The sequence below is a fragment of the Festucalex cinctus genome, chromosome 2, assembly GCF_051991245.1.
Source record: "Festucalex cinctus isolate MCC-2025b chromosome 2, RoL_Fcin_1.0, whole genome shotgun sequence".
Lineage (NCBI taxonomy): Eukaryota > Metazoa > Chordata > Actinopteri > Syngnathiformes > Syngnathidae > Festucalex > Festucalex cinctus.
The window spans coordinates 32,749,121-32,762,909 of NC_135412.1; the positions used below are offsets into that span (position 1 = coordinate 32,749,121).

General features: G+C 39.5%; 1 protein-coding gene across 1 annotated transcript in view; it reads left to right on the plus strand.

The window, feature by feature from the left end:
* Positions 1-221: 221 nt before the first annotated feature.
* The window catches only part of LOC144014608 (contactin-3-like), a 68,241-nt gene continuing 54,673 nt past the window's right edge, over positions 222-13,789 (plus strand). Inside the window, exons 1-3 of the mRNA XM_077514693.1 lie at positions 222-729; positions 7,183-7,319; positions 11,524-11,659. Coding sequence (XP_077370819.1) covers positions 7,265-7,319; positions 11,524-11,659 — 191 coding nt within the window. The 5' untranslated portion in view covers positions 222-729; positions 7,183-7,264. The remainder of the gene's footprint in view (positions 730-7,182; positions 7,320-11,523; positions 11,660-13,789) is intronic.

Sequence of the window (13,789 nt, forward strand, 5' to 3'; positions counted from 1 at the left end):
ATAGTCCATGTCACGCTTTAATTAAACATACAGTACCTGAAAAATCTACCGTTCTCACCAGTCTTATTTGACTGACACGCAACCACGTGGCGTGGGTGGTTATGATGTGATGTGACACAAGGTGGCGCAGTTCCCTGCCAGGTGCCTTTCCCACGTACACCCATGCTGCTGCTGCTGCTGCTGGTGCTGCTGCTACTCCATTGCCTCGTTGCCGTGCTGCCCACTTCTCCTTCCTGCTCTTCCTCCTCCTCCACACAAGGGGAGTTGACTTGATGCGCATAATAAATCACCTCTGCAAGATTGCCCCCCACTCCCCTCCTCTTTTTTTTTTTTTTTTTTTTTTTGGTCCAAGCCTGATTTGAAAGCTGCGCGCGTTGGATTGGAGACCGTGGAATGATTTCAATGTGATTCAGCGCCACAAGCAACGTGGGTGTTGTGCGTGCATGTGAGCTGTGCGTTTGCGCGCGCACGTGTGTGCGGTGTTTTCTTTCTTTTTTTCCTTTTTTTCCCATTATTCATTTTTGTGTGTATGTGATGAGGAGCGGAAGAAGAGGCGGGAGCAGTAGCTATGAAGCGCGTGTCATCTCGACTCAATTTCACCTGTATGAACGACCTTGCCATTGTGACCAAAATGTTCCTAAAAGGCTTTCCATGGAGGATACATGTGTCGCCCATTCCCTGAGAGCTGAATCTGCTCGCTGTTGGCCTCAAGACACTCAAAGATAAGAGGTAAGACACACGGACACATGCACGCAAACGCACACACAAAAAAAGGCGAGAAAACAGTCAAACCTGTGCGCGTGCATGGCTATTGTAAACGTGCATGTACGCTAAATTATTTACACTGTGCCATATGTGTTTTAATATTTATAGCACCTAATAAGTCTCACCAGCTCTTGTCTACCGTCTCAATTTGCCTCAATCAATCAAGTCACACTCGCATGTATTGCATCATAACAATAATACAGTGGAGAATACTTTATTATAGGCTAGAACATGGTGACATGCCCTCATAACTGCAGCCAATTCCTCCACATGGAGTTCAGTTTTATTTTTGGGCATGTTTAAAACCCTATAAAATATTCATTGATTACTATTATTCTGGGTCAGAGAGTGATGCATGGAGTTATATTAGTTACCGCGTGGTTCAGGCTACTGGGGGTGCCTACCTGGCATGATGCTACTGACTGCAGCCTCACTTGTGATCACTCTGTCAAATACGTGGCAGGAACCCAACAGCAACACATTTCACGCCCAACTCAGTCTCAGTGGATTGCATTACAAATGATTTTATGCTTGCTACAATGAAGAACCACCTCCTGCACAATCTAATGCAAGTGTTGGCTATCTAAAAGTCCGCCTTGGAAGAGATAATATCCAGTTTTGATGGGCACTGGTACTCAATGATATACTTAACACGTGGTAAACAAATAATGTTAAAATAAAATTATTTCCAATTTTAGTCATTTGTGCTGTGCTTTATATTCATACTCTTTTTTTTTTTTTTTTTTTTTTTTTATTGAATACTGTTACATTGTAAATATTGCTACATTTCCTGTTCAAATACACAGGGGAGACGCGAGTGGCATCATTCACCTCAGATTGTGCAATACCTCACTAAATGGGTTGAGGAGGCTTGTAATTGCAAGTGCCTTTTCTGTCACTCTTCACATCTCCAATATTGTGTATAATGTGCACTTTTTATATACACTTATTTAGGCTAATGCATTTAATGTAGGATACACAAGATTCTAATCACACTTTTGGTATGTCAGCCAGAAATCACTGTTTAAGTGCAGGGCCATAGCAGTCATTTGGGGCCTAAGGTAAACACAACCAACCAGTAGCCCACCTGTACTTTAGTCCATTAAGGTGAGTGATTGAATCAGATACAATTATCAGAGAGTTTGAGTTAGTCTACTAATTACCAAAAAAAGATTGCTCATATTAAAGTTTTTCCTCATGAACTGAAGTGTGAATTTGAGAAAAATATCCCATTTCCTGAACTAGATAAAAGTCCTTAAATTCTTACTTTAGGATTGGTCTCTAACAAGTGAATCATGTAATCACTTTTACTATATTTGAGAACATTAATCAACTTTTACCATTTTAACTGTTTACTTTCAGGGTGTCTTCATTTTCTACTTAACACTTTCAAAACTTCCAGTAGTATAAGAATGGATACAAAAAAAATGTTTACTTAAATACAAATTTGTTTGAAATTGCCCCCTCTGAAAATGTTTCAAAACAATAAAATACAATTTTCTGCTATGCTGTGTGAATTTGAGAACAGTTTATTATATAAAAAAAAAGGAAACCAACTGGTTATTTGAAATGTATTAAATACAAATGTAATTTTCACAGAATACACGATTATTCCATAGAATTTTTAGCGGGATAATCAAATATTGAAATATTTGGCAGCTGCAGCCCTACATTCAGCCTCCCTGCGAAAATGTTTTATTGTTTAATAAAACATTTGCTTCAGGTCCCCACAAAAATGTGCTCCTCAAAATTTGTAAATTGTTCCTTAAATTAAGTCACTGATGAGCAAAATTTCTCTTCAAAGAAATGTTATTTTGAGCCTTGCAGTCAACTCAAATCACTTCCAAATCATCACTCGTGTATTTTTACAACTAGTGAACATTTAATCAAAAATGAGGTTTCAAGATGTTAATACATCTCCCATTTTAAGTTTACTGACAAACTAAACGGAAAACCTTGGACTTAGATATACATCCATCCATCCATTTTCTTGACCGCTTATTCCTCACAAGGGGTGTGCTGGAGCCTATCTCAGCTGGCTCTGGGCAGTAGGCGGGGGACACCCTGGACTGGTTGCCAGCCAATCGCAGGACTTAGATATTGTGTATTTTAAATAAGCCAACAAAGTTTCCTTAATTGACAGTGTCCTGCTAGCTTGATGCTAACATGAATGGAAAATGCCATTGACTTGCTAACATTAGTGACAATTTTCACAACCCTTTAGTAATGCTTCTTTGAATACATTACATATGGTGGAACATCACATTTGTAGACAGATGATATAACTATTATAATAATAATTAACAATATTCACAGGCATATATTTTTCATCCTTAATGAAAAATTACTAATATTGCAGGAAATTATTGAGTAATCGGATAGTACAAGAAAACTATTTTTCTTGGTTTGTCTTCATGACTGTATTATACAGTATACTGCCTCCCTTCATTAATTTAAAAACAAAAACAAAAACAAAAAAAACACTTTTAGCGGGTGATGGAATGATATATGACATTTTCATTCATTTCAGTGGGGAGATATTAATATACTGTATGTGCTTTGAGTTAAGCTAATATCTCAAGGCACCACTGTATTTTAATCTTAAATTTGAATTTTGTATCTTAAATTTCAATGTGGACCACATTAGCACCTCTCTGACATTTATTGAATTGGATAGCACTCATTATACTGTGCAGGTGTACCTTTCTGATATGTATTTCATTAAATGGACCAAAGAGTGATGGGGTGGGGGGTGAGCAAAAAAAAAAAACCCTCATATCAGCTTAATTTATAGAGTGCTGTAGATTTGACTGCCACCATGCATTCAGAAATGCATTTGGTAAACACACACACCCGCACACGCACGCACGCATTCAGTAGGTAATTGCAGACTGGTATGCCACCATGTCAGCTGAAATAGCTGTGATGAATGCAGCTTAGGCCTTCAAAGTAAGTAGACTCCCACTCTTCCAGCTGCGCTATTTGTTCAAGCATCACCCTACTTGGATGCTGGCAGAGTATGATGGAGGTGCTGGATGTATGTCACCATCTTCTTTCTTTATGTCATTTAAATACTGGAAGGAAGGTACAGACTCCTTGGTGGAGAGTGATCCACACAGCGAAGCTTTCACACCACCTTGCATCGCCATCATCGTTAGCACCATTATTCAGTGCAAACTGAGAATGTGCGTGGTGTGTGGTAAGCATTGGCAACGGTGCACATGCGACATGTGAATCACTAGTCTGCTTCTGCTAATGCTAATTTCAGTAGCTGGGTTTGACATGCACATTAGCATTTAGTAGAGGTGCACGCGAAGAGAGGACCACGTGGCTATCATTCCTTATCAAAACCCCACTCCGAGTGCACATGCAAAGTAGGCAGAGAGTGTATTACCCAGTGTGCCCTCCACACATCACTCCTCAGTCTCTTGGTGCCAACCGACTGTACATTGTGCTCCCATCACGAGTTACGGCGTGCAGGACTCTTTGCAGGAAGGAAGGAAGGAAGGAAGGAAGCATAAAAATCCAATTTGGCCGACTTTGAAGGAGGGTAAAAAAAAAAAAAAAAAAGGCTGGAGCACACATGAAAGGTGGCGAAGAAAATCCTGGCTGAGACTCCACGTGTCTGACTTGACATCCAAGGCAGCTGACAAACAATTAGACCCTCTATAAGTAGTGCTGTGAACCAGGCTCTCTCGGGATTAGACCACAAATGAGCCACACATCACGGCTTATGTCTTCTAAATGGAAAGTGAGTGCATGTGTGGAGACACGGTATTGTTGGGCGTGTGTGTGCGTATGCGCGTATACTCCTTTGTGTGTGTTCTCTGACATTTTAGCAGATTGGTGTTGATATCTATCTGTGGCTCTCACTACATCATGAACCCCTCCCGAAGACATTATTCATTCAATGTGTTCTCGAAGCAGGTGCACACAGAGTGGCACATACTATTAAAAAAAAAAAAAAAAAAAAAAAAAAAAAAATATATATATATATATATATATATATATATATATATATATATATATATATATATATATGGTGGCCAACCATTTCGGCATAGCCACATACCAACCATTAAAATTGACTTCTTGATATCAAACCGTTGAGAGTAGTTGTGTTTCCTTTTGTGGTGAGTTTATTCCCAATTTTGGTTTGTGACACTGAATCTGGTTTTCTTTTTCTTACTTTAGTTGACAATTTGATGCTTTCATGCACCTCGTTTTAGTATTTTGTGAATACATACATTTTGTGAGCCTTCCACTTCGGCCTTGCCTCCCTATGCATGGGTCCTCCATTTTTTATATCACCAATCCCAAAAATTTACTCGTCACAGGAACATGTGGCTAGCATGTACATATTAATTGTACCTTCTGCCGATAGTGGAAGAGCATTTACCGTATTTTCCGCACTATAAGGCGCACCGCATTATAAGGCGCACCTTCAATGAATGACATATTTTAAAACTTTTTCCATATATAAGGCGCTACAATAGAGGCTGGGGTTACGTTATGCATCCATTAGATGGTGCTGCGCTAAAGGGAATGTCAACAAAAGAGTCAGATAGGTCAGTCAAACTTTATTAATAGATTACAAACCAGCTTTCTGACAACTCCATTCACTCCCAAAATGAATAAACAGCTGTTTTATTATTTTCTCTGAGGTAAAGTATTAGTATTAGCTAGCGATCCAAGATGGCGGGATCTTCTGCGCATGCGCGTCACTGATCGTGCAGGGTCACCGATCGAGTCTTGACAGCGAGACCTGGTGCGGCTCAATATTAATCCATATATAAGGCGCACTGGATTATAAGGCGCATGGTCAGCTTTTGAAAAAATTTAAGGCTTTTAGGTGCGCCTTATAGTGCGGAAAATACGGTAATCGTTCCCAATATGTCACTGGTATAGATTGATGAACAAAATTACATTATTTGTTCAGGATGTCCCAATCACACTTTTTTGGACCCGAGTCCGAGTCACTTCATTTTAAGATCGGCCGATTCCGAGTCCCGATCCGATACCTCGGCATTTTATTACGATTTTTTTTTTTTTAACAAAACACTGCAACACCTTTTAAATGGTGAGTGGAGCATTAAAAAACCCTTTTTGGCATATGTATTAGTTACTCAAAGGGGTATTATTAACCAGTATATTCATTTTTCACAAAAGCTTTATTTTTGCCGTTTTAACCCCTTCAGACCCATAAATGGTTCCAGTGGACATGAAAATATTCAGTCTAAACCAATAAAACTCATAATTTGGATTGTGTCAACACTTCTGATTCATGATTGGATCTTAACTAACCAATCACAATTGCAATTTAATTTGCATGATGTTCATGTTAAAAATGTTGCATATACGCTTGTAAATTTACAGCACATTACAGCCATATTATCCTGGCGTCCACGATCCAATACCAACTAAAAACATGAGATTCAAATGTGTTTTGCGAATTAGGCACAACATTCAGGCCACAACATGGCCTCCAACTCCAAAGGCAGAGTTCATAAGCCTATGAAAATGTTGCCATATGCCAGCCATGCCCGCTAGGCTGTTTGAATGACGCTCATGGCTCTCCGCCCCTGGAACAGGCACAGGGAACTCAGACAGGGAAACACTCCAAAGACATTACTATAATATTTACAATGTTTTGCTCACACACATTAATTTTACAAGTAAATCATTACTTTGTGTGGAATGTAAAATACATATTGGAGAAGCTGGCGGGCTCCTTAATGCAGTCGGCAATGTGCAAAACAGAATCTCATATCTGTGTGTACACCTCACTCACTCATTCACTCACCTTAATACAGTGCTCAGGATTTTTTGTTGTGTGTGTGTGTGTTTGACATTTTGTAATTGCATCATTACTCACTCCATCTGCCCCCACTCCCCTCCTGCCATAAGCAAGCGCATGGCAATTTGCAAACACATGCTCCAAGCAGACAGACACTTGTCCTTGATTACGGACCCGGGTGGAATGGCTTCCTCATGGGGCTGTCCAGGTCCATAGCAGAATGTGGGCAAGACACATTCTGCCACTGCGGGTTGATCTAATTGATTGGATAGCACCCCATTGTAAGGGCTAAGTCTCCTCAGGCTGCCAGAAAGTGAATCCGTCCGAGTGACAGATGAGCCGTGTTGTGGGTCGCTCCCCTAATAGTCTAACATTACCTCAGGTCCCACATACTGTACCTGTGCTATCCCCCTATATGACACCTCTGTGTGCAATGTGACCGCAAGTAAGACCGGCAATGCCATGCGATGCATCTCTTATCGTATTTGAAGTTCCATTTCATTTGGTCATTGTCTGCGCTTCCAGATTAGGTTATGAAACGCTTGAAACTGCAAGCATCACATAAAAATGATTGGCTGCCGAATTTGCCATTTTAAAGCAAAATTATCTTTTTGAAACAGGTCAAGAGCTGTCTCGCCAGGATCACAAGTGCCAATTCAACGCTTATTGGATGAAAGTGTCATTTGCCCTTGGTTGCCAAAGATGACGTTGCCATGGAAACAGATTCTACTGTTATCGATCATCGAGTGTTTGGCAGGTAAGCCACACTTGTATTTTTTTTTTTATAGGCATAATTATTCTTTCCCATTTAGACATTTACAGGTGTAGGATGCTTACTGAAGAGATGGAAAACATGTCATTGTCGGAGAGGATGATGGTGGTTTAACCGAAAGGGGGGACCGGGTGGGGGTGGGCTCGTCTTTGTTGACATGTACTCACAAACACCCACTGCTCTTCATCCTCCTCTTCATTCCATTTAGCTGATGAGCAGACTTTTTACCGTTGTACAGTAGTTCTGTTTAGACCCACACTGAGGAATGACATTTTTTTTCTTCTGCTCAATACTATCATATAAGTGTAACACTACTACTTTTGTGCATATTGATCCGTGTCTGTGCCGCAGCCAAGAGGGTGATTTTGAAAATATAATGCAGAAGATATTCAGCTTAAACCATGTGTGAAATGAATTTATTTTTACAATGATTGAGAAGGTTCGATTCACGTCGCCATCATTTTTCTAATGATATACAATGACATGGATCTTACAGTTAACCAAAATTGCGTTACACTACCTGCGCCTATATTTAGACATTGTTCCAGCAGGCATAAGGTTTGTGCGTCTTTCAGCCACCAAATTGGCAGGTGCACCGGCCCGGGTGTTGGTCAAAGAAAAAAACCCTTGGTACACGGAAATGTCCAACGATCCCAAACAGGCTAAACAAAGTTTGCACCAGTAAGGAAATCAGGATGTGCTAGGATTTAGGCTCAAGCACAGCTGTGCTATGAAGGTTGAGCCCAATATGTTGATTATGGTGGTTGTAATTTGTTGTGTTAAGTCGTGGTGCAACGCATCACAAAAGTCACGGTTCGGATCGGATCACGGATTTGAGTCACGGATCGAATAGTTTTTCGGATCAGCAAAAAAAAAGAAAAAAAATAGTACATTGTTTTCATTTATTTTTAAAAGCGCCTTTTCCATTAAAAAAAAAAATCAATTAAAAATGTCTAATATAGCCGTGTAGGATTTAGTGTCTTCATTTATTTTGTAAAACGCCTTTTCCCATTAAATAAAAATAATAATAATTAAAAAAAAATATTAAAAATGTCAAATATAGCCGTTTGGGATTTAGGAACAATATGAGGCACAACCATTCTTCTTTTTACATGTTTCAGGTGTAAAATAACAAGGTATTAATGGCTTCAAGCTGTGCACCTATAATATAAATAGATAAGTTTGACATTTTCAGTTGAATGTCCATCCGTCCATTTTCTGGACCACTTATTCCTCACAAGGGTGGCAGGGAGTGCTGGCGCCTATCTCAGCTGGCTCTGGGCAGTAGGTAAGGGGACACCCTGGACTGGTTGCCAGCCAATCGCAGGGCACACAGAGACGGACAACCATCCATACGCACAAGCACACCTAGGGACAATTTGGAGCAACCAATTAACCTGCCATGCATGTCTTTAGAATGTGGGAGGAGACCGGAGTACCCGGAGAAGAGCCATGCGGGCACGGGGAGAACATGCAAACTCCACCCAGGAAGGCCGGAGCCTGGACTCGAACCGGAGTCCTCAGAACTGGGAGGCGGACGTGCTAACCACTCGCCACCGTGCCGCTCTCAGTTGAATGTTTTTCTTGAAAATGGGCAAAAGCTGTCAAACTTACTTCCCAGTCGGCAGCAAGATACTCGTTGGTCTTGCTAACAGGTAGCACTATAGCCACTTACATCGGATACTTCTGCCATATCATACAATGACGGCATAATTAGTTTCTGAGCACACTAAATTAGTGATTGAACAGGAGTTCGGGGTAGAGTTGTGTTGATGTTGGTCGCAACTAAAATGTCAATCAACTATGATAAAGAAACATCTAAAAGGGAAGCCAAGCTAGCCATCACGTCACAACGTGGGCAAACTTCAAAGTAAAAGTTTACTCAGGTTATTTTCATTGCCATCAATGTATTACTGTATTTGATAAACATTATATTGAAGTGAGGCTTAGCGTGTTACGTTGAGTATGTTTCAGCTTCACTTGGTATTGACTGTGAATGCCACTTTGTTTTTGACCCCACCAATCTGCGGATCGGGCGTGAGCCGAACTGCGGGGCCTGATTCTAACTGACCACGGATCAATGATGATCCGTTGCACCATTAGTGTTACGTGCTTGCAAGGCAGGTTTATTTGTATGGCACCATTCAGAGTGCAAAGAGAACGTGACCAAAAACAAGACTGCATTGAAATATGAAAATAAGATAAAAATCGAGCAGAAAAGCAGGATAAATGACGATAAGGCAAAACAGTACAATGACAAATTGCATGCATTATCAAGTTAAAATCACCAAATAAAAGAGAGCTGGTGAAATAAATATTTTTGATTTATGAAAAAGCAGCAATGAACAATAACATTTTGAAGCAAGATGTAAATTTACTGACAGAGACGGTATCAAGTTTGTACCTTAGCTGAGGAGCAAAGAAACAGAATGCTGCTTCACTTGTTTGGTTCTGGTCCTCAAAACACGCAATAAGCCTGAACTCAACGATCCACGGGGTCTGGTGGTCTCATAGGGGACTTAAAGCTATTGAATACTGCATGTTTACAGTAGATGTGATGTCTCCTGAAAGGTGTTTTCAATATTGTTCCCATCCAATGTAGCCAAAGAAAGTGACCACAACCATCTCTCAGTTTGCAGTACAAAACCAAATAACTCTCAAACAGTGACAATCAAACAACAATATTGACTTTCTCAAGGCACATGTTTTGATTGGATATTATTGGATTTTGTTGCCAGCCTCATTATGAATTAACACACAATCAATGATGCTTTTAAATATCAACATGAATATGATTGTATTTACCACCAGGGAGTGAATCTAGTATTTGAACCTCAGGGATGCTCAGCCACCACTCTAAGAATGTTAATCATATAGCAATTTGCAATTACTATCGTACCACAACAAAACAGCAATGCTGAAAGGTCAAACGAGTTTGAATACACAAAATACTTCTCAAGGAAAATCAATCATGGAAACATAGCCAGACTTTGCACCTCTTCAAACCTCAATTCCATTACACATATTTCATTATAATGCACAATTTAGACTGAAGCATTTAGTTAATGAAACACTCCTTTGGTCATGAAGATTGCAAATGTTATTCACTTCAAACTCCACTGACAGTATTTAATACTACAGTTGAAATGCTGATTCTATTAATGATAACTCAGATCATTAAGAGCTCAACGCTTTTTGACCTTTGAAGGCTATTGCGCAATTTAAAGGTTTTCACATTCACATATTCAGAAATAGATAGATAGATAGATAGATAGATAGATAGACAGACAGACAGACAGACAGACAGACAGACAGACAGAGACAGGTCGATCGATCGATCGATCATAATGTGCCCTCTTTTAAGTGTTTGGGACACAGAGTTCCACATTTAAATGTTGAGTTAAATAATATATTATACACAATGAACGGTTCCTCGAATCAATACACCAAGGACTTAATGATTTTTGAATTATGCGCCAAAAATCGTTCAGTAGAGCTACCAAAGCGACCAAACACGACCAAACCAGATATGATATGACATCACCAACCCATATGTTTGTCTGTGCATGTGTGTGCAGCTATGAAGATGGTAAAGCTCACTCCTCACTTGTGTCACTACTAGTGCTGTCAATCGTTTAAAATTTTTAATCTGATTAATCACGCTTTTCAATTTTGATTAATCACGATTAATCATCTAATTTACTTGCGTAATATAAAATAAATACAAAATACCGTAATATTTTGACAACGCATTTTATGATATGAATGTCATTTGCAAACATCGATTAAATGCATGTACACAATTGCTTGCATGCGTGTATTGCTCAACAGCATCATATCAATTGGGTGCAATTCAGCAATTATTAATGAATTAAATGTAAATTACTATAGTTTTATCTAGAGTCCCAGTCAGAGTGTGAAATGGCTTGTGAAATTTGCAAAAAATATCCAATTTTTACGAGGCCTTTTTTTATCCCATTTTTACCAAAGTAATGATGTTATTTATACTTGTACTCTTTCTTAAGAATTTTTGTTGTCTCAAGTTTCAAAGACTTTCATGTACTTTGTGGGCCACTGAAATTTGTCGCTTAAAGTGCTACATGACTACGTCCAATGAGTTTAAAAAAAAAAAAAAAAAAAACAGCTCATGCAGATCTACTTTAACATACAAACTTCCTGCGCCTTCCAGATTGTCTGGACAGCGGATTGTACCATGGTCCAAGATGGAGGATGGAGCCAGGTGATCTGTTTATTCCAGTGGACTCCATTGAAGAAGAGGCTACTCTGACTTGTGATGCCAAGAGCACCCCACCTCCTCAGTACAGGTAGAAGTGCAATATATTCTTTTTTTATTTTGGACACATTTGTGTCAATTTACATCACTTAAAGTCATCATCCTGTGCTGAAAACAGTCTTCGAACATTTTCATTTGCACAGCACTCCGGGCTGTCAGTGCCACAAGAGGCCCTAGTTGAATGCTTCCTCTCTCGAAGCGCTATCGCACCACATCATGGAAACGGTTCATCTCCACTCGGCCGAGCGCGCCCAGAACTTAATTTGTGCTCTGTGCACCCAGGAATAATTTACAAGATAAACTCAAATCACAGATTCAATGTTGAGATATTTCACACAGGAATATAATTATTCTCAATATACCACAGATAAAATTTATTTTTGGCCTTTATGTCACAATATTGCTTTTAATGCTGGTTGCAAAATGTTTTCGTATTTTAGAATAATCATTGTTATGTAAAATCTTTTTAAGCAGACAAGTCTTAATTCTGATCAAATACACACTCACGTAATGTAAAAATAACCAAAAACAAAACGCCATGCCTCTCCAATGATATCCCAGAAGGGAAAAAAAAAAAAAATGGGGGGGGGGGGGGGGGGGGTATCTAGAAGGGAACCACTGTAGCAAACTTGCAAACAGCATTGACATGCATTACATTAATATTGCAATTCAACCACTACTCTGTATTAAATATAAATTCTATTGTATAGATTGGTGTCCCTTATGAGGAGTCACCATTGGGTACCATTACCTGACATTGGTGCAGGCAGCGTGGGTTCAATTCCCACTCAGTGACAGTGTGAATGGTTGTCTGCCTCTATATGTGCCGTGTGACTGCATTTGTGACCGGTCAAGTGTGCAGTCCGCCTTTCTCCTGAAATCAGCTGAGATAGGGTCAAGCTCACCTGCAACCCTGAAAAGGATAAGCGGTATAGACGGTGGGTGGATGATAAAGAAGCAGTATAGAATTATTAAGACTGTTTTGAAAAATACAGCTTCATTCTTCTAAGTGTCAAACTTTTCTATCCTGACAGCATACTGTATGTCTGTACTTGTAGGGAAAAATAAAAATAAAAATAAGAAAAAGCACATCATTCATCTCAAAAGAATACAGCTTTTCCACTCAAACAGGAATTCTTATTGTAACATTAAGAAAAACCTTCCTCGAAAATAGGCAACTCTCTAATTCTATGACATTTATGGGTAGACTTGGTAGCGATAAATTTTTGTTCGGATTATGAGGGAGTCCCTGGAGAAATTTCTCCCCCGTAAGGGATCCCTGGACCCAAAATACTTGAGAACCACTGCGCTGGACTATAAATGTCACCTGCGCTGTGCATTGAATTACTGCAGCACAGATGAGCTGAATGATAGTGGAGCACATTATGTAGGCTCATTATTTCTCACTGTGTGCCCGAGACCAGGTATCTCCATGTAGTGATTAAAGGTGAATGGAGCACGTTTTCGGCATGGTGTCTTGTCAAGCTGGCTGTGCAGGATTCTGCATGCCCTCAGCACCTCTCCACTTCTTCTCTTGAAGTGTAAATGGGCTCCTATTGCTCCGTCGCCCCGCTTTCCTTCCCTCCCCACTCTCTTCCTTTCCATCTGACAGTCGTGTCACTCAGGCAGCAAGATGAAGTTTCCACAATAAAAATACTGCACAGCAATCCACTTTTTGGGGGGAAAACACAACTTGCACTAAAAGGCATCTTTGTATTATATCTAGAAGTAATTCCAGATGAATTCATTAATATAAAGGGACTAAATTGATCTTAAATTGCTCTTTCTTTTGGAACTTTAGCTAGTCAGATGTCAATAAATTAAATAATAAAATAATAGATTAGGCCAATGTGCACCGACTGAGAAGGTTTAATCTTTACAAATGACTCATCATCAGTTCCATGCCCGTCAATGCTGCCCAGTTACAGAAATGGAAAAATTAATATTTGCTGTTTAGCATAAAATGTTGAGGCTAATCTCTTAGAAGCAAGTTGTTATCTTAATAGTACACTCTGCTAAATGACTGACAGTACAAATAAGGCTTTGTTTCATTACTATATCTTATTTGGAACGGTATTATATCATTTGTATTAACACTAATTGGGCATTTCTCTAAATGCAAATCCATGTAAGTATTTCAATTTCGAGTTAATTGAAGTAC